At 38.7% G+C, this 25576-nt stretch overlaps 1 protein-coding gene across 1 annotated transcript in view; it reads right to left on the bottom strand.

Annotated features, from left to right (window-relative positions):
• Positions 1 to 21609, bottom strand: part of LOC117811584 (girdin-like) — an 82624-nt gene extending 61015 nt beyond the window's left edge. The window contains 4 exon segments of the mRNA XM_034681944.1: positions 4577 to 4685; positions 19779 to 19879; positions 20514 to 21279; positions 21546 to 21609. Coding sequence (XP_034537835.1) covers positions 4577 to 4685; positions 19779 to 19879; positions 20514 to 20576 — 273 coding nt within the window. The 5' untranslated portion in view covers positions 20577 to 21279; positions 21546 to 21609.
• Positions 21610 to 25576: the final 3967 nt, after the last annotated feature.

The following is a 25576-nucleotide window of genomic DNA, read 5'->3' as shown; positions in this document are numbered from 1 at the left end:
TGGGCTACATTTTTGATGAAGCTAAGAACATACAAACAGCAGATTTATAAAGAATATAAGACAAAAAGACAAACTCAAAACTAGTCAGTCTTAGGCAGTGTGTTTTGACCACTTATCGACACGTAAACTGAGTTTTTGGGTGACTGAAGCATTTTAGAAAATGCCTCCCAAGGTGGAGATTTCAAAAACTCCCCTCGAATATGGGATTTTTGGAAAACACTGGCCTCACTACCTCAACTTGCACATGGCAGATGCTGTTTATATGTAACGCATATGAGCCAAGATGGGATATCAGCTTGTTTCGAGGGAAACCTAGCTTTACTTCGAAGTTATACCAAGGTGCGTGGGGCAAGTAAATATATCACACTCAATAGTTTTTAATTCACCACTCCATACACAGTTTAAAGAACACTGTTACAATTACAACTACCCTCAAGAAAATTCTCAATAAGTTTGCTCATAATGTTCTTCTGGTGTTTGATGTGAGAGACTGATCACACATTATCGGCACCTACTGGCCTGGCATTCTTTTGACTGAGTTTTATTCTTAACAGTTTTATTTATTTATTATCTTTTTCAAATTTTAGTCAATTTTATTCTACTTTATTTATTTATGTACTTATTTATTTTATTTATTTTGTATAGCATCTTATTTTCTTTTAATGGTGTAATATTTCAGTGTTTTATTATCTTAGAAATGTATTTTATTTTGGTGATTTTAATTTCCTGTGTTGAGTTTTAACATCTTATTTTACCTCCAGTGTTTCCTCATTAAGATATCATGAGAGCGTTTCCTCCGTTCGTTCAGCAACTTCTTTTTTTATTTTTTATTTATTTATTTTATTTGTATTGTTTTTTTTTACTATTGTTGCATATATTGTGTTCTTAACCTTAGGATTGTGGGGTGGGATTGGGGTCGGGGCTGGTGGTGGGATCTTTTTCTTAATTTATTCTATTTTAGCTTGTTTTTATGTACAGCACTTTGTGTTACAATGTCATTGTATGAAAAGCACTTTATAAATAAAGTCTGATTGATTGATTATAGGAGTGTTTTCACCCATTTCTGAATTGTAGTGTGGACAAAGAATTATTAAAAAGCACGTCTGGTATAAAAAGAAATCTGTTTTTTAAATATCTGTATATTTGTGGACGTAGCTTATTCCCAGTAACAGAGAAAATGTAAGAACCACTAAAAGTAGGCTTGACATTTATTTTTTCTCCATTTTATTCATCATCTAAATAAAACCAAATTACATGATGAAAAGTAAGGGCCTTTAAACAGCCATGCACAGCCACAGTCACTGAGGATTTGGGTCACAGCACTAAATCTGAAGTGTGAGAAATCTGTCTCTGCCTGTACAACTGCTTGGCCCTGATAACATTCCTTAACTGACTGCATTGTCGCAACAGCATGCTAGGTCACGCTCAATTCCTTCCCATTATCATAAACCCAACTGAGACCCTGTTGAAGCAATGTAGTGAACCATATTCTCTCTACATTGTTTCAATTTGCTGTGTCTGAGTTTTACAACTGTAACACAGTTAAGAAGTGACTTGGTGCATTAAAGCAACACCTTGCTTGTTGCTTTTATTTATTTTATCGTGTTGTTTTATTTATTGTGTTTTAATCTGTCTGTAAAGCGACCTTGAGTGTTTTGAAAGGGCGCTTCTAAATAAAATGTATTATTATTATTATTATTATTATTATTATTATTATTATTACCTTATAACAGAATGAAATACAGAACTTCTTAACATTTCAAGTAAGGCCAAAGAGCTACATCACTATCACAGCAACTTGACAGCTGATAGTGTCTACAATTAATTTTCTGATTTGTGCAATAATCACAATGTCGTAATAGCAGCACAACCAGGGCGTAAAACGAACACCCACCAACTGCCAATGACGGGTAAAAAATTAGTTTGGTGCGTAAAAGAAAAACACACACCCATCAGTGGCCGATGCAAAAATTTTTATTGCATGCAAGGTTTTGTTTTAATACTTTCACCCATTTCTGATGACTGTTTGACCTTCGCGTTGCGCTGTACTTGTGTTGTGATTTGGTACATCGGGAATGGCGTGACGTCAGCTACTGGAGTTCTATTCATTCCCTTTGCTTGAAGAAGCACGGCAGGAAGAGTGTTTCGAGGAAGATGTGGCGACACATTCCCCGGCGTGAAGCCACAACAAACAAAAAGGATAAACAAAGAGGCAGGACACGATCAAGAAGAGGAACAGACAGCTAAACAGAGTAATGTCACTATACGACGTTTCAAAGAAAACTGGAAAATTGACAAGGCTGGCCACCCTCGGTCCTGGCTTACTTACGACCCGACAAACCACACCATGAGCTGCAGCCTTTGCCGCAAACACAGAAAGGATAAACAGAAGCAAAACTCATTCGTTGTTGGCACAACGAACATGAAATTGGAAAGTATTAGGGACCATGAAAAGCCAAAATGCCACAGTGACAGCCTAAAGACCTGCATGATTTTTCTATTTGGCCGGTGAAAAATATTTTTGGCCGGTACATTTTTGGAGGTCACTAGCCAATGGCAAATGAGGTAAAAAGTTAACTTTATGCCCTGAGCACAACCCACCATATTAAAGATGACTGACATGATACAGTATACTAATTTAAATGATGCAGATGAAGAAGGACCATATGCAAACTTGACAGGCTTTGGTTAAGCAATGTCTCAGAATTTACATTTTGCAGTGTAGGAGCAGGAACAACATTTGGCAATTCTTTGAGGAGACTAGTACCATGCCCATCTTAGCGCCTAACCACCAAAAGGACAGTTACATTGACTTGCAGCCAAACCAAAATAACCAGCTTCACTTGCACATTAACAGGTTCAGGGCGCACCTTGGTCATCACCTTGGTCAGATCTGGGAATGAGAGTGGTTTTCAGGAACAGAAGCCAACAAAGCCAAATGAACAACTCTCACTTGTGTCTCAGTAACAAAGGAACATAAGCCAACAGAAACCAGATAACCAGTCTGTGTCTGTTCTCAATTCATGTTATGACCTTGGGTATTGTTTGTTACTTAAAGTCAATATTTGCTACACATCCTCTCATTTTTGACATAGTCTATGGAAAATGTGCACAATACTAAGCAGAAACAGATACACATTTGCATGCAGCCATACAGAGTGAGATGGATTATTGATAAGGATTACATGGGCTGTTGGCATCAAGCCCCTGATATGGACTGCAAGCCCTTGTTCGGGCTGACTTACACAGGCAAATCAACTATCTCATGCTTATGAAATATGATCAATGAGTGGTCAAGAGATGGTCCAAGAAGAGGGTTTACAAAAAGGTCCTTCCCTTACTGTATTGATGCATCATTTTCAACGTGCTTTTACAGCTTTCCACGCGTGATCTGTTCTCCAACATGCCGTTGTTCAGAAATGTGAAGGAGGCTCACTTTCTGGCATCTTTTCAAGAAGCCTGTCTCTCACCTTCACCTCATAGTCCACTCCCTTGCACTTCTTCAACTCTCTCATCAGCTCATTAGATTAATAGGAAGTTAATTTCCATTGAGTTGAAGTGATGATTACCTGGACTGAGATTGTGAACCGATGTGTTCCAGTGCTTGATGAACTTGTACCAAATGCCAGGCGGTAAACAGTCTGGACAGGAGATAAGGCTTCCCCACATGTGACTTGGCTTCAATCACCTTCACAGCTCTCTGACTAAAGCTTCCAAATCTTTCTTGTAGGCATTAAAGCAATGCCGTAAGTTACCTTGTTTAGGGGTTGTTCTTTGGGGACACCGTAAGCCTGTTTTATACCATTGCTTCAAATCAACATTGTAGCCTACGCCATAGGTCTGCATAGGCCTGTTCCAACGCAGAGGCATACATGACATGCACCTCCTCAAAATGCAAGTATGCATTGAAAAGATGCGGACCGTAAGCCCTGTGATTGGTACACTGGGCATCATATTTCCTGCATTTACAACGTTTCCAGAATCGCCATACATCAACCAAAATATGTCAATACCAACATTCAATTAATGCACAACAGTATTAATTGAAAAAGTAAAGGGATGTATGATAGAATGATTTATCAGATTTAAAAATGAAAGGCAGATCTGTGGCTTTTTTGCATTCCTCATGTCTCTGGATGTTTACAGAGCCCTCTCTGACATCTGGCTGTGGGTCATAATACCACATCACAGTAAGCCAGACACTAACACATCTGCAGACACATCTCTGTTTATAGTGCCAAGTCTTCATGTGGCATGTGCTTGTGTAGACTCATTCAATTCTTTGTTTGACTGGGAAAGACCAGTCTGTGTGACTGCATTGCCACTGTTTGGATGTAGACCACCCCAGCTCAGGCGCAAACAAGCATGGGAACAGAACATACTTACTTAGCATTGGCTTGAACAACATAAGAATGTGTTTGGACTAGATAGTCATCATGATCTAGATCAGTAGATCCGATTTTACTTTCAGTATATAACCTTCCTTGTACCTTCCTAGGCACACTTATCTGTTGATTTGCACATTCAGATCAAGTGATAGTTGACTTTGTAGCTTGTGAAACAAAGTAAATCTCACCTGATAGTAGGCTTTTATCTGCCCGATGAGAATAGAGAGGTTCTGTATGCGTAGCGTTGGGTCATTGTTCACTTTCTTGTTAGTCCTTTGCACTGTAGCTTTGGGATTTCTGCGGAGGAAAAAAAGGCAGATTATACATCAGATGAAGAATTACCTCAAAGTTATTGTTTTTAAGTAAATGTGCCTAAGTCAGATCCATGTTTCAGTTGACATCACAGTGTCAAATGTGAAAGAATGGATGTGTGTTTGACTAAGAACATTAGCAGCATAGTGACAACAGACCCTTGTTCAAACAGGGACAGTCCCATCTCATATCCATGTAAAAGAAAACAAGAATTAAAAGACAACCAACAAGAAGTTCATGCCCTTACAGCTGGTAGCATGACTGTTCCCAGTGGATGTGCTTAGTGCTTGTGTGTATCGGTACATGGGGGCATCCTTCATTCGTTTGATTTTATTTTTATTTTATTTTATTTATTTATTTATGTACTTATTTGGTTTGCCTATATTCAATTCAATTTGCTTCATTGGCATGAACAAAGACATGCTGTTGCCAAAGCACATAAAATTCATACACAGACATTACATATATATTCACTACATATTATATATTACATATTTTATATGCATTAATGAACGATGGTGTCACCCATACAGCATAACTCAATGTCCTTCAATGTATTTATTTATTTAAATATTTATTTATTTATTTTTGCTTATTCCTTTTTCTTGCTCCCTCAATTTTGAACTGAGAATTTTTCAATAGCTCGAAGATCCATTACTACTACCACATTATTATATATTACAAAAAAGAAAAAAAGAAAAACCATTTCAACACTTTCTTGAAGCATTTTCCAGTTATATTGTCATGGATTTGTCATACAGTCAATGGAGGGTCTCTCCCTCATGCTATTGAGGAGGATTTCATAACAATGGCTTACAGTTATAGTGTTATCATAGTTCAGATAAAAGGTTCAGAATTCCAGTAATTCTCTGACCTGTAGTAAGGACCACACTATCACTTCATCTGTCTCCACCAGGCGTATCTCAATAATGATTATAGAAACGGGATCTGTTTATCTGGCTGTGTGTTGCCCAAGGAACATTAGAAGAAGCTTGCACCGAGACTGATGTTATCACGGGTGTCAACATGTTTTAGTGAGGCTCGTAGACATTCCACAAAGTCACACAGCACCACCTCCACAGCCACTCTTATCTAGAAGAGCACCATTTGCATATCTCTGGGCGATCGCTTTTACATGACCCAACCTCATTTCAACTGAAACCTCTTTTTAGAGCGAGTTTAATGACAAGATTAGAGATGTAACTGAAAAAGATGAGCTTCCTGGCAATTTGTGTGACTGTTAATCTGTCTCCTTGGAATGCTTGACATCCCAACTATCTACCAGACATGTTGTTAGAACTCAGCAGCAATCCATGTTTTTATCAGCATTTCACTTTCCCGCGTATGAACTGTGTGTGGGCTTCTTAACTGCCACCTTTGACAGCATGATGAGTAACAGATTGATGAAATGTCAGTTTTAAATGAGAAGTTAAAAGTTAAATCTACTGATACTAGGCAAAGCATGGGTCTTAATGTGATATCTACGGATCCCCTGAGGGAAATTCCCATTCTCAACACTTCCTACTTCACAGAAGTGGTGACAAAGCAGTGACTTTAGAGCTCTGATATAACTTCAGCAAGAACATAAGGATACGTCTAGAAAGCGGAGACTTCTAGCGCCATGGTTTACTGGCTTCATATGTGCAAAGTAAGCAGACTTGGTATTAACATTAACTCTTGTAAATTTGACTTCGGACTCCATCCAAATGCTGTAACACATAAGGTATATATCTAACTTCTTTAAACCATAACAGCAGAATAACTGCAGAACACATACTTATGACCACGATAAAGGAATAGCCTCCTAATTTCTAATTCAGCCTCATTGAGAAACTTTGAACTCAGCCCACCCTGCAGGTGAAGAAGTGCTTTATCTCCTCAGGGTGGATTGATTAAAACTGGCAGCACAGGGCGCAGACTTACTGTGCTTCAGTGAGCCCAATTTCTGCTAACCTCCCAGTAGACCTCAATTACAAATGTTCTCATCCGTTTTATCATGTCTTGAATATGATGTAGAGAATCTGCTGCAGGCTTCACATAGTCTGACAGCGCTGCACCTAAAAATGAATTATTATACAGGGCCCTGTTGAGGAGAATGACTAGTTTATTATATTTTTATAGAACTAAAAAGAAGCACATGCATTTCAAACATTGTTACAAGCACCAGCACATGTCAATACACCAAAACTGCTTTGGCATATTGCAGGAAGCATATTTTGACAGTGTCATCCTTTCTCTACCACTATGCGTGTATCCCACAAGAGAAGAGTCGTAAAATGTTACCCACCCCCTTCCTAGAAAACACCACTCCTGTCATTAATTCATGATACATTTGCCTTGGGATTGTCTGGGAAAACAACACTACTCATGTACTTGAGATTTTTAGCAACGTTACATCAGCTCTGTTTCAGAACAGCTCTGTTTTCACAATATGCACCTCAGACTTCAAAGCATCTACGAAGCATGACCTATATATGAGGGTCAACATGCCATGAGTATGGGGGAGGAGGAGGAGGAGAGTCCTGGCTGCTTATGAATGTATGCATGCATGCATGTAGTGTGTAGTGCATGTGAAGTCATGCATGTGTCTGCATCTGTGCTCTTGAAGGCACAGCCCAGCCGCATGTGTCTGCTTCAGCCAACAGCTAAAAACAGCTTCATCCTGAAATATCAGCAAGACAGTAAATAGTCAAAGATGTACGTTTGTGATCAGTCGAGTTCAAAGATGAAGGATTGTGAGTAGTGTGGTAGGATGTGGCAGCATGGGCTCTTTATTTATTTTTAAAAATTTGGTTTAATTTAACTTATGTTTTTGGTTGGTTTGCTGTTTTCTTTTTGTTTTACTTTGGAAATTTTGGGTTTGTATGTTTGTATGTCTATATATTTTTGTATATATATTTCTGTTTGCGTATATATATTTTTTATTATTAATATTTTTATCAAACTTTCATCATTATTATTTTTTACCTTTATTTATTTATTAATTTTTTTCCTTATGTTTTATTTTAAAGCTTGAGTCACAAGTGTGGTCATTGTTATTTGTAATGTTGTCTGTTCGACATCAATTATAATATTATAATATAATAATAATCTAATCATATGTACATTGTCGATGCCACTAAACAAAATGCGCTCATATATGTATCTGTCACTATTATTGTATAATCCTGTGAATGCTAATAAAAAATTAAAAAATAAAAAAGATGAAGGATTCTCTAGAGACCCGGATGCTTTTTTCAGAGGTACTTCTGTTTGACTGGAAACTTCCTGATCACTAAATCACACTGCTGCACCGTGTTTTCTTAAAAATAAATTAAAATCAAGTCTGTATAAAACCAAACCAAAGAAACATGCATTAAGTATAAACATCACAAGTTTGCAGCTATAAAATTACACATCAGTGCCAAGCATCTGCCAATATGTTTGTTTCTAATGTGCTTATTGAATTATATATTTATAAACTCTTATACAATTTTAATACAGCACATTGCTTCTTACGTTACCCAAAGAAAAGGGCAAATGCGTGTCGTCTAACTAACTGGCTGCAGCGTGGATGTGTTAATTAGTCTTTTGATCAGCCTTCACCCCGCCACACACACACTCACACACAATGGAGCTAATCAGAGGGACAGAGGATTCTTTTAATAGTGGTATAAATGAACAGTCATGTGACATTCCCGTTTACCCCCCTCCACACACATTCAGCCCCTTTTGAGGTCCATAGTAGGGGGTCTATTTAACCCGTTAATTAAAAAGCATAGAGGAGGCTGTAATCCTGTCAGGGCGAGGTTGGTGATTCAGTGAATAAGGGGTGTGTGTGTGTGTGTGTGTGTGTGTGTGTGTGTGTGTGTGTGTGTGTGTGTGTGTGTGTGTGTGTGTGTGTGTGTGTGTGTGTGTGTGTGTGTGTGTGTGTGTGTGTGTGTGTGCGTGTGAGGGATGGAAGGAGGCTGGAAAAGAGGAAAAACAGCAAAGAAAGGATTCATCCCATTCACACATTCCATCAGCGCCGGAGTCAGCCAGGAACATGGCGGCTAAAACAGCATGACCGCAGCAACGCCATACAATCCGCCCCTAGTTTCTTTGGCTCTGTCTCTGATTCCCCCGTACAAGCACGCGACAGGCTCACTCCCCCATGTGGATCAGCAGGCGAATAAATACAGCGACTTAAAACAGCACCTGGGGTCAAAAAATCCCACTTATTGACTCCCTCCCTGTTCCTGCTGATATGGTAAACCTAAGACTTTAAACAAATAGATTAGGGATACGCAGACGGAGATCCAGGAAGGCAGACAGCTAGTGAGCAAGCTAGCCAGACGGCCAGTCAATAAGCCGGTCCATTGGTGCTGTCGATAGCCACTGCAGCCTTGTGTAGCGCCTGGGGCCACTGGGCTTTCTCCTCCCTTCTCCTAGCTTTGATTGGCTGGGTAACTTGGGGAGTAGTGTTAACCTATATATGACAGGCTGCATTACAGTCAGCATGGGCAGCCAGGCAGGCACATGCTCACACAGACAAAGTAAGCTGAAATACACACATACACACCAAAAGCAGGCTAGATTTGGCCACGTGTTGGGCACAGAGCTTCTGAGCTGCACTGCCCAAACACAGCAGGGGAGTGTTAGTGTGTGCCCATGTTTGTGAGACACACATGAGGACAAACAGCTAACAGTAATACAAATCTGAGGGATGAGCACTTATTAGCATCCTTGGTGAGGTTAACAGTTCAGTTCAGGATAAGTTTGTGGGTCAGTGTCTGAAACATTATGACTATCAACTGAAATAGCACCCACATGAGAAGTCATCGGCTTATAACAAACTAGAACATGCAATCAAGCTTGTCTTAATGCCAAAATATCAAATAATCAGCGCGTGCTAATATCCTCCTCATCCAAAACTAAGATTAAAGCCATTTTATCAAACCACATGCCTTCGAGAAACACAACCAGCCCCAGGTTCATCCTGTGAATTCTCCTATTGCTAACAGATTAATAGGGGATACAACTTTGAAAAGGGAGTACTACTCTGTTGTACGTCAACCCAACAAGAGTGCATGCAGGCAAAGGTAATTAAGGAGTAGCCAGTGATGCTGCTCCATAAATTAAATTATGAGATTTACTCAGTAGAGCCTTAATGCAGACAGACAACTTTGTCTAAATGTTTGCCTGACAGTTGCAATACTTAGAGTTCTGCCTTGATCTTGTTAAAATGAAATCTTGTTATACTGGATTACAATTTAACACACTGACCGCATTTCTAAACGGTAGCTTGTGAGAGCACACAACAGAGCACACTGAATCACACAGCATCAACTATCAGAAACACTGAACATTTGTATTGCAGGAGTTTCAATTGTTTGATACTTTGTAGAGATGGGATTTATGGCTCTTTGAAGGGAACCGTTCCTTTCTAAGAGCCGTTCAAAAGACTGGCTCTTTGGGTCATTGTTATATTTATTTATTTTTTAGAAGTCAACCAGGGCTAACTTGTTTTTTATCAAGGAAACAATCACTAGTAGTAGTTATAAGATAAGATTTGGATCAGAATAATTCAAACTTACACAACCAAACAATCTGTATATATATATATATATATATATATATATATATATATATATATATATGGCAAGCCGTTCAGGAAATAATATATTGAATGAAAGTCTGAATATATTGAATGAACCTCGATATATATGGAATGAAGTCTGAATATATGGAATGAAACTCGATATATATGGAATGAAGTCTGAATATATTGAATGAAACTCGATATATATGGAATGAAACTCGATATATATGGAATGAAAGTCTTAATATATGGAATGAAACTCGATATATATGGAATGAAAGTCTGAATATATGGAATGAAACTCGATATATATGGAATGAAAGTCTGAATATATGGAATGAAACTTGATATATATGGAATGAAAGTCTGAATATATGGAATGAAACTTGATATATATGGAATGAAAGTCTGAATATATGGAATGAAACTTGATATATATGGAATGAAAGTCTGAATATATTGAATGAAACTCGATATATATGGAATGAAGTCTGAATATATGGAATGAAACTTGATATATATGGAATGAAGTCTGAATATATGGAAGGAAACTTGATATATATGGAATGAAGTCTGAATATATGGAAGGAAACTTGATATATGGAATGAAGTCTGAATATATTGAATGAAAGCTTAAATAAGTACTCTGAACACCACTTCTAATCGTATTGTTTTATTGTCATCAAAGAGAACTCATCTTTTATTAATGTCTCTCTGAAAATAACCTTTAGCACTTCTTTTTAGTGTTTCTGAGGGGACACATTTTCCTCTACCTCTGTAACCTGTGGTAATTTGGTCGTACTTTTTCATTACACTCACTCACTGTCAGATGATGCACACAGGTATGAGCTCCACCTGTTAACATTGAACAGGATGCTACATTATCACAAGTCATAACAAAAGTTAGCTAGCGAACTAGAGGACTGAACCACCTGAATAAAGAAGGGGCAATATCTTTAGCCTTTGTAGAAGTGTGTATAACCTGTGATATTTAATATTTTCGTATTTTCACTTGTTTACTACCCTCCTAAATGCTTCTGCAGCCCACTGCTTCGTGTTCCTCTCGTCTCTCTGTGCAGACGGTCCGATCATCACTTTTGGATGAAACCAACTTAATAGAGAGGAGGGGTGGGTTCCTTTTTCCTATACGGATTGACTTAACAGCACATGCATTACCCAAGGGGTTGATAACCCCTTCATTAATTAAAATTGCAGTGAAAACATCTCGTGCCTCCCTCATGGTTGCATTACTAAAAGCTACGTCTAACCGGAAAACAAAATCACACCCCTATGATCACACCCCAGAAAGACAAGATGGCGCAGGCCATACATGACGTGATTTTTCATTCCATATATTCCGAGTTTCATTCCACATATATCGAGTTTCATTCCATATATATCAAGTTTCATTCAATATATTCAGACTTCATTCCATATATATCGAGTTTCATTCCATATATATCGAGTTTCATTCAATATATTCAGACTTCATTCCATATATATCGAGTTTCATTCAATATATTCAGACTTCATTCCATATATATCGAGTTTCATTCCATATATATCAAGTTTCATTCAATATATTCAGACTTCATTCCATATATATCGAGTTTCATTCAATATATTCAGACTTCATTCCATATATATCGAGTTTCATTCAATATATTCAGACTTCATTCCATATATATCAAGTTTCATTCCATATATTCAGACTTCATTCCATATATATCAAGTTTCATTCCATATATATCAAGTTTCATTCCATATATATCAAGTTTCATTCAATATATTCAGACTTCATTCCATATATATCAAATTTCATTCCATATATATCAAGTTTCATTCCATATATTCAGACTTCATTCCATATATATCAAGTTTCATTCCATATATATCAAGTTTCATTCAATATATTCAGACTTTCAATCCATATATATCGAGTTTCATTCCATATATATCAAGTTTCATTCAATATATTCAGACTTCATTCCATATATATCGAGTTTCATTCCATATATATCAAGTTTCATTCAATATATTCAGACTTTCAATCCATATATTCAGACTTCATTCCATATATATTAATTTCCTGAACGGCTTGCCATATATATATATGTATATATATATATATATATGTATATATATATATATATATATATATATATATATATATATATATATATATATATATATATATATATATATATTTATATATATACTAAATTGGTGGGAATTATTCTGAATTATTGATTATAATTTAATTTGGCATTGTAAACATTCCATAAGATGGTTCCATATCCCCATGCTTTGACAGTGAGATCAATATTTTGAATTTTCCCTCACCTAAAAAACTTTGGAGCACCATAAAAACTACACAGGCTACAGATAACTTCCATGAGAAACAACTTTACTGTAAAATTTTCCACACAAGAACATTTTAACAATACAGAAAAAAATATAAAAATAATAAAGAAGAATAAATATATATTTATAAAAAAAATCTATATAAATCCAACTAGAATAAAGGACATTATAAAACTGTGAATGCAAAATTGTACTACCCCACCTGGTGTTTCTACACCTGAACTTCTTTACAAACAAGAGCTCAGCTCCTTGACTGGAATCCACATCAATGTAAACAATAACAAAGTGTAGACAATAAGTGTGAACAAAAGACTCATGGGGCACGCAGGTGACACCTGAAGGCAGCGTGGGCAATTTGCATATAAAAACGTCTCCCAAATGAACGGCTTGCAACTGCGAACCGGTTCTCATCGTTCACTTAAAAGATCTGTTCAAAAGACAGACTCGTTCAAGAACGTCACATCTCTAATACTTTGCTATCATGCAAACCTGATGCTCAATGTAGAAAGTTCACAAAACAATGAGCCCATGAGGGTACAGGACACATGGTTTGGCGTATTTTAATTTTCAAAGTGGGCTTAACAGTAATAGAATATTCTGATAATGTGATATATGTGATGTATGATAGGTATTTTGCCGCACAGCGCTCTGGCATCTTGAAGTCTTTGCTGCTTCAGTTTACGTTTACAGGTAGGATCATGGGTAGGATGACCGGACCAAGATGGCGCCCCAGCAGCCAATGCGGCGTCTACTCTTTATACGTCTATGGTATTACGCACTAAACCAAAACGTGCTTACCTTTTAATAACCATAAAGATGATCAACTCATAATGAGCTGCCCAAACTCTATACGATTACTAAAGTGATCACAGTGAGAAAAGAGAATAGCATTCAACAAAAAAATCCCCATTTCTCCTTTTCAAACCTCTCCCACCATGGGAACAGTAGAATACAAGCAACCCAGTTAAACCCTGACCGCTGGTATGTGGATAACATCACCCTATTTCCTTGTCTTGGTGTTTCATGGACTCGTTTCTCTCCTGTCTTTGTCTCTCTGTTTCCACTGGGCCTCTTCCCATTCCTCTCTTCTCCCACTGTATCCATAGGGATCACAGTAAAACTTATTCCCTGCAGATCTACATGAGATCTTATTTGTTGCCCCTGTCTGCACTAAAAGGCCTAAACACTGTAACAATGCACCATATCAGAAAATGCTTGAATTATTATGTGCATTTCGTTCAGGCAGACAATGTATTCATGCCAATTTGTTAACAATGTTAAGCTGCTGTTAATGAAACGACACTTTCTGCAAATGTGTCACAGTAAAAGTGTTCAAGGGACAAGAGGGGACTGTGGTCCCTGAGCCAGTGAAGGGCCCGTAACATGAAACAGATGGAGGAAGTTTTTGGTTTGCATTAGCAGCAGCAAATTGACAGAAATGAGAGCAGAGTGGAGAAATTTGACCCAGTGTAATCAAATATAAAGCAGGAGGGAGGTCAGTATATTAGCACCTGTTCACAACCATATCTCAGTCTCAATAAAGCCCTGTTTCTCTCATAAGTTAAAGCAAATACACAATCAAATCTATTCAAGGTTTTACGATGTTGTATTTATTTTGGGAATGCTGTTAAATGAACTGTTTGAGCATGTTTCAGTGCATTACAGAGACAACACCAATTTATCGCAAGCTGTGATTTCTTTTTAATTGCTAGGGCTAAAAAAAAAATAAAGACAAAAGCTGTAACTGAAATACTATAAAGGTCCCTGTGGGGTTAACATGTTCCTGGATGTGGGATTTTCAGTGCTTCACATTAACACAGCCTTGTTAAAGTTTGTCCTCTCAAGGTCACAGCTGCTGTTTCCTGTCTTACTTGATACACATCCTCCCACCACACAGACACACAGAGTGTGACATTGCACAAACATGAATATGAGAGGTGCCGGATTCATTCTACACTTTGATGTGGATGGGTTGGGACCCCACAGTCCAGGCAGCAGAAGCAGCATAACCAAACAGACTAACATCCCAGCAGCAGCTCTGCTCTTCTCCTTTCTCTGCTGCAGCTGGAATCTCAACTATGTCTGCTGTAACAAGCCCTAGAGAGAGCCAACAAAGGCTTCAACATGCTGCTCAGAGAAAACAGAGGAGGGCAAGGAGAGGTGAGGCGTGGATGGAAAAGAAGAAGACACAGAGGTGAAGGAAAATAGATTCAAGAAGAAAAATAAGGAATAGAATCAATAGAGGAAGTGATGAGAGAGAGGGCTGATAAATGATGGATTTGAATATGTTAGCAGAGAAGAGTAAGAGGAAAACAAGATGCAGAGTCTAAGGCATTAAAAAGTGGAAATGTCAGAATTCTTATCTTTATGATTTATTCCATTCAGCATATCAAGCATTTGTCATTAATTCCATCTGTTATAACCAAATGCACTGTATGGTAAATGGATCTAAAATTCAATATACATATTTTTTTGTTTACGGATACTGCGAACATTTTGTTTAAAGCTCCTGTGAGAAGTTTTTGAGTGTTTATGAAACAGGCTGAAATTAACAACCATGCCTCTTTACGACCTTCAAAATCAAACAAAATCATTAGAAAATATTTTAACAGTTTCTGTTTCATAATTTTTAAAGCCTGAAACAGCTGTAAGGGGGAAGGTGTCAGACGAGGTATTCAACAGCACATAAAAGAAAAACCATTTGAGTACTTTTTATGCAGCAAATGATCTGAATGAGTGAAATATTTGATTGTTAATTGAAAGCAGGAGGAGATTTCGTGTCAGAAACATAATTAACTCAGCAACAATAGAGGTATCACTTTGTCCCCAGGGGGTGCCAAAGCCAACGCAAACATTAAGTTCCTCACAGGAGCTTTAAAGATACTGGAAACATTAACTTATTTTTTTGCATCAAAACGGCTTCCCCCTCCAGAACACTCAAGCTTCTCAAACACCCAGGAGTCCTACATATAAAAATAAGTACAGAGGGATAAAAATATCATCAAAACAAAAACCTGGAGAAGAGCTGACTAATATGTTCCTTTGTTGGTGGCCTCATGTCGAATCTCTCTGTAACAACTGCAGCAACAGAACCATAAAAAGAAGCATAAAGCCTCTATAAGTCAGTGAAACAATAAAAGAGAGATTCAATGTAGAATTTGATTGTTGGTCTATTATTGAAACTATTTTTTCTTGTAAACTGAGTCCAGGGGTTAAACTAACACACATCAGTCAGCCTGGCCCCTCTTCTCTCAAACTCCTCTGCAAAGCCATTGGTTGAATTCTGAGTGTGTTTGTGTATACGTGCTGTGTCAACAAGCCAATTCTGGCATGAAAGGAAGTGATGACAGGTATAGTGAGGACCACATCCTGAATGCGAGCCTACACACAGGTTTTACTGTACTGTGGCCTTCAGAATGGCTTTCAAATGTGCATTAAGTATTTATAGATCCATATCCTCTCACTAATAGTTTAACAGCTTACTGATGGACCACAGGAAAGCAACCATGTCTGCATGTTTCTGAGACTGAATATGTTGGGGGGGGGGGTTACCTTTATTTGTGGTCTTGTCCCCCATGTGTGCCACTGAGATGGTTTTACCATAGACTGTAAAAATACGGACGTTGTATCCGTGATGTCACCCATCTGTTTCTGAGATGTTTTGAGGCCAATCAGCAGCGGCAGCCATATTACTGCTGTCGAGCGATTGTGACGTAAAGAGGCGGGCTTTGAGCCTCCTAGCCAACAGCTACAGTGTTCCTGCCTGTCAATCAAGTCAGCTATGTCTCTCATTGGAAGACTCCTAATCTCAATATCTTCGAAATTGCCGCGTTAGAAAAAAATTCACCCTCCGAGAAATGAGCTATCCAGATTACCCTCGTCTTTTGTACCAGGCTGTAAACATGTTTATTTCTGCTGTAAAGATCGTCTTTTTTGAATTGGTGTGTATGTGGTTTCCGGCACTTCCGGAGCCAGCTTGAAGCGGATCCTCGATGAACTGCAGTTTTTAGCACTTCCGCATTGGACTCATATTTTTAGACCGGAGGTTGCTGCTTGGGTTTTACAGACATGCATGGATCTGTTTAAAAACTCAAACCATCAGAAACATTACCCTACAAAACAGCATTCTTTTGGTGATCCACATAAACTTCACCCCTTAATAATCAGAGTTTGAGGACCCTGACAGTTTTTGACCACGTTTCAGAGTCCAAACAAGCATGTACAGCTAGAAAGTACAAGCTTAGTTCTTAGAGGGACATGAAAAGTCCCACATGTAGATCAAGCAGGACACATCAAATCTCTCTTTTGATTGCTGAAAGTGTACACCCTACATAACTTTGTCCCATCGGCCTGATGAAGTCACACTGACCTGATCACCAAACAGGCCAACCAGCCAGCATGGGTCAGCAGCATTGGCCGCAACACAGAGAATTTGACTAGACGGTTGTCACCCTGACAAAAACTTAATTGGCTCCCTCTTGCTGAGCGGGAAAACTAATTGGTTTGACAGTGCGGAGGAGGGCAATCTAATTGGCTAGGTAATGTCAGTCACAACAGGGCAAGGGGGGAAGGGACTTGGTGCCATCTGGGTGTCAGCAAACCGTTAGATAATCCCAGGTTCTCTCCCCTTCTCTCTCCCATGGTGTCCTGGTGACAACTGCTGCCAGCCTGTCTGCCATGTCTGCACCAAGGCCATAAAGAGACATTCAGACAGAAGAACCACAGCTTACAGTACAACAGCTGACATCACCAGTAAATTATATTAAAAGATCAAGTTTCTTCAACTAGAGTGTACAGCAGGTGTGAGTTTGCCAACTTCCATGTACTAACGCGTGTGTTTTCTGATTCAACGATTTCTGCAGTGCCGTTGCTATAAAGGCTTTGTTTTAGGTGTTAGAGGTTAACACAAGGCAGACACCTTTAAGCATGCCTGGATCAATTGCAAGCAGTGAAATGCCAACTACCAGTGACAACCAGAAAGATGAACAGTGAAAGAGAGAGAGGGGAGCAATTTGAAAATCAGCGTGTTTGTAAGAGCCTGAGAATTGGAGTACAATCCCGGTTAATTATCCCCTACAGTTCATCAAATAGACGTGGTCAGGGTTTAGCTACTTTTAATGTGGGTACAAGAGTGGATTGGAAAAAAATGAGATGAATTATGAGCTGTGATATGTTTTTAAGCTGATGAAACAGTCTATTTGAGTGCCGGTAAGCTGGGAGAGGCAGACAAAGAGCAGTCTCACCAACATAAATCTGACCAATACTGTAGGCCTTCTGTGTGGGAGGGTGGCTGGGCAAGACGACTACCAACAGCTGCCTCAGTCTGCAACAAAATGCACCGAAGAAAACAGCCCAGATACACAAACTCCCACACACACACTGAAGCCCTGCAGAAAAGTACACGCATATATAAACACACAGGGCTCGCTGGGACTGGCAATCCCTTACATCCTGTCAGGCGATCACTAAGCCAGTTCATTTCAGACCAACGTTGGCTTCTCTGCAGGAGCATCCAACTAACCACGGAAAAAAAACATGTCCACCTCTTTCTATTCATTTGCAAACTGAATTCTTCCTCAGTACAGGTATTCAAAAACCTCAGTCTCTGTGAACCAGCCTCGAGTTTGACTTATGCATGCCACCCTCTGGCTCATCTTTGCTTCATCTCTGTCACATTTGAGGATTTTGGCAAATCATTTTCTGTCTTGCTCACTCCTCCAACCCTTCCCCCTCATATCTTTCTGGTTGCTTTCCAGTATTCAATATCCCATAGGGCATTATGCTCTAAAAATACTGCTGGATTGTTCATCATTTCACAGAGACTGTGGGTGGAAGAGGAAAGACACCCCAAGTTGTCCAAGTGAACCTGCACTGGCCTCCTTAAACGTCCACGTTTTTGTTTTTTTTAAAGGCCTCCTCTGGGACTTTGGGGATGCAGCCCGGAGGAAGAATAGGAGGAGGAAGACAAACAAGCATGGGAAATAAGAGATGGAAGTAGTAGCTGGAACGTGAAGGTAGGCAGCTTAGTAGGGTGATGCAGCAAAGCAGCAGGAGGTCAGAGTGGGAGGAGGAAGACAACAAACTGAGACAGGAAACGGGAAGTCAGAATTAATCAGCTCCTCATGCAATGCAGATAAAGATGAAGCCTTTTTAAAAGTATTCAAAGAATGAAACAGGGCTAGGGTTGTGCAGTATTCAAACCTCACCTTATCCCCCTTAATGATAAACAAATCTCAGAAAATGTGAGCTGTTAAAACGGTCTTGTAAATGCAGCACATTATAATCTCTTGGCTGAGCACTGCAAAAAAGGAGTAAATGCTGACTGTGTGGAGTGTGGCATTAGAGGAAAATATATATATAAAGAAAATCGCCCTACAAGCAGGAAGTAGCTGCTTTAAGCCAGACAAAGGAATGGAAAGCTGTCTACTGGCATACTATTCGTCAGAAGGAGACTGGAAATAATTGATATCACAGCCTCATTCCCCCCAGGAACCACTCCTCTCTCACTATCAAGAGATCTGCAAGAGCATCCACTTCCCTTTAATGCAATAAAAACAAACAAGCGTGTGTCTGAACTGCTACATGAATAAAAGGACCTGCATTGCTGTGTCATCTGCATCCAGATTCTGCAGCTACCAGTGGTTCTCTGCTTCTAGTTTAATCCTCAGCACAGCAGGGAAACGTGCTGTAGCTTCCAGGGGCGGGGTGTCTTACAGTCTGCTGCAGATGACAGTGTAAAGGGGTGACTGGAAAGAAAAACACACAGGGATACTGGAAGCTGTGGAGCTCACTCTTGCACCCATAGATACTTGTGGTCGGGTGAACCACACAACTGAAAAGGATACTAACAATAACTGTCTGCAGAGATTTCTGACAGCGTGACCCCCATCATTGCCCCCAATACAGGGTCCCTTTGTGCTTAGCCTACATTCACTTCAGCAGGCAATTTCAAGCGCAGGACAGAGAATGAAGTACAAAGTGGAAATATATGTCTGTTAATTCATGGTGGCTGCTGTGTAATGCAAGTTTTGAGGAATATAGACATGTATTTAGGTATGTTTGATGTCCAAAGCAAAGTCTGCATGCTCTCATTTGGACAATACACTTTAGAGGTGCAGGCAAGAGACAGTCTGTTATGTTGCTGTATTACTTACATCTCCAGCATGATCTCATTCAGGTAAATCCCATCCACCAATTCAACATATTCTGACAGCTTGGAGCCATCGGTCACTGTCGGGTGCCCTACTGTCTTCACCTGAGAATAAATAGGACAAGCAAATACCGGCAGGCGTCAAGACAATCAATAAACTCTTGAAAGGGAAGGGGTGTTTAATTAGTGAGCTTAAGCTACATTTGAATGGTTAACCCTCCTGTTATGTTGTGGGTCAAATTGACCCTTTTTAAAGTATATTTTAGACAATATATGCCTTCCAAACCAGATAAATGCAGCATAAAAATCTGTGCAGCATGTGAAAGAAGAGGTGGGGTGTTAATTTTTCAACATTACTTCATGAAAATAAAAAAAAAATAAAAATGTAAAATAAAATAAACAAAAATATATGTCATGTAAAACTATTGTATTTATATTTAGGGCTTTCTAATGTACATAAAAAACGTTTTAGCATGAATTTTAATGAAAAACAATTGAGTTATCCTCATTGAAGCATGATCTGTGAGAATTAAAGAACCCCAATGGATTAAATCTTGATTTAAATGGTTAGTAATGGAGTTAAAAATTAGATTAAATAAAAATGTGTATTGGGATTTTTTTGGGGTTCTGACACTTTTGGATAATTGAATCTGCCCCGGGTCAAATTGACCCAGGAACATTATGGCAGTTCCAGAGAAACCAACATAACAGGAGGGTTAATTAGCAAGGGGAAGCTTACCCAGCAGACCAGAGGCGACAGCATAAACTGCTCCAGCAGAGGGGTGAAAATCTCGCTTTCCATATTTTCCAGAGCAACTGTGCGCCGTTTAATTCAGCAGATATGGAAAAAAAAAGACCACAGTGCACTCCTTGGGAAAAATGCGTTTGTTTAGGCTCCACTCATGTAGTTGATTCAATTAAATCGACGCTCATTTTGGCTAAACACGTCCGGGGGTTCTTAAAGGGAAAAAAAAAATCCACGTTAATCCACAATTTAGTCGACACAACCCAGCTGTTGGAAGATGCCACCGGCTGGGTTTGGTTACCTCCGGAGAAGGACGAGGAATTACATTGTGTTTAAAATGTATCCTCTAGTGTTTCAGCTTCCGAGTGTGAAGCTAGCTATCTACAGAAGCGATGGTTGGCAGACTACATGAGACCTGGTCCAGGTATGCGTTATGCTAGCGGCTTGGAAAAATAACCTTTACTTGAGAAGATGAGAGAGGAGATTTTATTTAACGACTAACTTTCCTCCGCCGCGAGTCAAAAAAAAATATCCAGTGCGGAAAAATCCAGATGTTGAAGGGACCTCGGAGGGAAAAAACGTGAGTTAACTCCTCATAATAAACGTGAAGTCATTCCTAACCGCTTGGTTCTCATTCCCCTGTCTGCCTCTATTCCAATACAGCATTCAAATGAACAGAAGGAGTCGAGAGGATGACTGGAGGACACTTAGGACCGCCTCCTCTCTGCCTCTCATGTGCATCTCCCTCCGCCTCCTTGCTCTGAAAGAAAAATAGGGCACTAATCAAAGCATTTCTTTATTTGATGATTTCTTTACATAGTCATAGTGTCACTCATGGCTATCAAACAATAGAACAATATTCGAAAAGCTGTGTTGAAATTAAGATTATGAATTTTGTACACATAAATGGGATGGTTAAGTAGCAACACCAATGTTTTAGTTTAAAAAATATGGCCTGCTCATTTTTCTACCACTATTTCTTATTATTTGTAAAGTTGAAGCTCTGTGGATTCATGCATACTTTACCTTTGTCTGCATTCACTGCATTCAGTGCAGTAGAGCAGAAGGGTGAGTAGTAAGCTGCTGACACCTGGTGGGTAATGCAGAAAGAGACTACTGTAAATGTACTGTAAATTGTTTATGTTTATTTATTTGTACAACTAAAATAAAATACACACAAAAAAGATCAAAGATAAATATTATACTGTGCAGGAAGAGGCAGAAAACTCCACCCAAATAGTGTTCTAATATCAAAAATGAATTAAAAAATACTAAATTGACACATATAAAGACAATAGTTGATACTAGAAATAAAATATGAATATGATGAGTATGGACACCTGTTTATGTATATGTGGTTGAGCATGATGAGTATAACTAAGTAGCAGTGGTTTAAAGTTTTTTCAAGCATTCTTTATAATATTTTAAAGGTAAACAGTTCAAGGAGCTATTTCTAGGCCTGTATTTACTGTAGATTGTTGAAAAAAGTAAATGTCAAATTAGTGATATGGTGCCTTTATCTGTGTGGGAAATAAATATAGGTCCACAGATGGCTATTTCCACTGTGGAATCAGTTGGACAATCTAGATTAATCAATACGTTATTGGTCTGATTGAAAGAGGATGATGAAACACATCAATAAGTGGCTTCCGCTTGCTTCATGCCAACAACTAAAATATCCAGTTTAATTACACATCTGGATAAAACAAGTAGCCATGTTTAGGACATGTTGGATTTTTTTTCTCATAAAAGGTGGCAAAAACTGGTTAATCCATGATCCAAAAACTAGCTGGTGATTAACTACATGGTTGGCAACTTCTCAAGCACCTGCAGCATATAAAGCAGATTAAGGGGACAGTCTTAAACCATATTATGCAGGGTCTTGATGTTACACAGAATCGATTTTATGATAATGTGGTGTAATTTGGAAAAGTAATGTACTGAGTCAACATGGGGACTAATAAAATAATATGTTCCTTGTTCTAGTTTTACTAATATGACCATTAATTGCCTTTGTCTGTTTTACGACACACACAACTGAATACTTTCCAGTGTTTAAGATATTTGGACAAAACAGTCACAAACTGTGATGGTGATTTCTCACATTAATTAGACCAAACAATTTATTAGACAAATGATTTGCAGTAATCAAGATAGTTACTTTGAAAATAAGTTGATATCCTTGTTGTGCTCTCAGAAAATATTTTTTAAGCCAGGCTAAGGAATGTTCAGTGCTTCAAAAAGATTGGCTGAATGCATAAAACTCAACGGGGAAACAAGGTCTTGCTGCATAAAGCAGTGTAACGATAACTTACTGCAATGAATGCAGTTTCTGACCACAGATTTGGAACATGAACTGCATTTTGCTCTTCAGTTTACCCCTGCAGCATTCACTTATTTAAAAGTCACAGTATTTCTTTTAGCTGTTCAGCAGCCAGGTAATGACTCAATGATAAGTCCAGAGTCTCCAGACCTAAACAACCTTTAACTGTGGAGGTATGAGACATCTAATCAACAACTGATGAATGGCTCTAGTGGTGTGAATGGGGAGCAGAGGTGATCTGGCCACAGAGCTAATTAAAACACAGTCAATTGATTTGGGAGCTTGGGACCTGGGTCACCTCTCAGGTTTGAATGAACAGATAACTTCTACTGAATAAGCACATTTCAGCAGAAGCAGTGTAGCTCTGTTGGGTAAGCAGAGGTTCTCATTTGCATTAATCATAACGGTCACTGTGGCTGGTGCCTCAGCTTGAGGCTAAACAGTAAGAGGGCCTGAATAGACTTGTTGTGTCTTGTTTTCTGTAAAACATGTTTGACATATGGTCAGTGAGTGCACATCATAAGATTGTAGCATGGATATCAACATCTTTAAACCGCAGTGGGAAATCTGCAATATGTATAATCTTTCAAAAAAAGATATAGCCACAAGTTATCAGGCTTAGCTTTTCACTTGTGGGCTCAGCTTGTAACATTAAATAAAGTATTAAGAAAAAGCTTTGCCATAGTCATATGTTTAGAAGCCCAATGTGTGCCTGTATCTACGGTCACCTGTATCTCCAGTTGAAGCACTGGTTTGGTATAAGATCTGATATGTTAGTACTGCAAGTGCTGTTTAAAGGCTTTCGTCTTGACTGTCTATAAATCAAATGTACAACAAGAACAATAACATGATGTCTCACAAATAACTTATTTTTGTAGAAATGCCAAAATATCATATATTTTTCATTCTAAATTCAACACCTTTGCATGATAATCTTGTTTTGTATTGGACTGAAATTACATTGAATCCTTTAATAATGTCATTTCAAATCCTTTAGTGAGCCTGGCTGAAACATAATGCAGCACTGCCACAAGCAGAGAGGATTACGCAGTCAGAACATGCTGCATACAGCAATGTTTACAGCACTAGTAGACCAAAGACTTTGTTTTGTTGCATTAAACTTTCAATTTTTAAGCATGTTTTGTTGCTCCTTTTAAAAGTCAAAGAGAAACGCTTTGAATGTTTCTGTTAAACCCTCTGAGGGTCTACAAGTCTGAGGAAATACAAACCATTTATGCATTAACAGTTTAACTTTTGAGCCTGATCCTGGATGTATGTGAGTGTTTTTTGTAATTTGAATGGACAGTGGTCTGTTCAAATAAGCAAACAAGCCCACATCCCTTATCAGATTATAATTCAAGTGTGGCTGGAACTGGATTGGTTGAGATACAAACACATGACACCCTTTTTCCATTTAGTCCCTCCCACTAAACCAATGAGAGGAGCTTAGATTGTGCTAAAACAAAAACATAGACATCAATGTTGAAAAGCAATTCAAACAGATGGAATTTGGGAGAAAACTTTTGGAATATGTTGCTCAGAGCGAGGAACTGATTTCAATACCTTTGAAACTCTGCTCACAGATTCTGTGGAATGCTTCCTCCTGTGAATCAAACAAGTTTATGTTATCGTAATGCTGTAAAGTCCAAGGAATACTGTCTTCAAAATCTACTTTGAATTGAATCACCCCAGCAGCCAAATGAACACTGACACAGATATTGGAAACTCTCTGTGGCTCATGGCTGTTTCCCACACAGCAGCATCAACACAATTATGTTCTGCTCAATTACTGTGTGGGATTAGATGATATTTTGTCTAGCCCAGTGCGATTGTGTTTCTGTGTTGGCACTTATTGGGCAAGCATGGGATTAATTAACCTTGGATTGAACAAGGTGCTCCTGCTTCATTGAGAATCAGTCCATTAATCAGGATGCTTTTGAGAAGTTTTCTGTCACAAAGCAGCATCCACCTCCTCCTAATGACTCAGTAATTGTAGCAGCATTCCTCACAAACACACTCAGCGGTGAAAGCAGGCAAGAGGAAACCCATCGCCCGCCTCTTTTGGCTCAAACTCTACAGAGCCAGTATACACTTGGAAACATATGGAAATGTGTCCTTAATGTAGCCCATGGTTCAAAATTCCAGCATCTCCTTCTCTGAAATAAATGACAGAAAAAGCAAACTCTCTCTCAACAACAGCTTCTTTCTTTCTTTTCCATCCCCCTTCTCTTATAGTTTTCTTTCTGTATTCAAAATGTGGCTGCAGTTTCCTGTTAGTTATTTCATTGGAATTTACAAGTCACCACAAACATTTTCAGTCCAAGCTGTGCTGATCACTCATGGTTTTGAATGCAGGGTGGAGTGACTAATGCTGAAGAGAATGGCATGTGCAGATACCCTTTACTCTTTTTTAAACTTACATACAATTTAGATTTACCCCCTACAATAAGGAAATGGCAATGTGGATAAGGAGTTTTGTCCCTTTCTTCTCATGAGAAATAAACCCTCATTCAAAAAGTCACATAGACCATCTTGCAACAAATCCTGAGGAAAAGCATGTGTAACTTATTTACAGCGACTGTGAGAAGTTGGCTAGTTATGAAACAGACAGATTAACACCAATGCCTCTATGTGATCCACGAAAGCAAACAAGACCGTTAGTAACAAGGTTGACAATACTGTTTTTAAATGCTTGTAACCACTGCCACTGAGTAAGTGTGAGGCCAAACGGCAG

Source organism: Notolabrus celidotus, chromosome 4 (assembly GCF_009762535.1).
Source record: "Notolabrus celidotus isolate fNotCel1 chromosome 4, fNotCel1.pri, whole genome shotgun sequence".
Classification (NCBI taxonomy): domain Eukaryota; kingdom Metazoa; phylum Chordata; class Actinopteri; order Labriformes; family Labridae; genus Notolabrus; species Notolabrus celidotus.
This window is presented reverse-complemented; position numbering and strand designations above follow the sequence as displayed.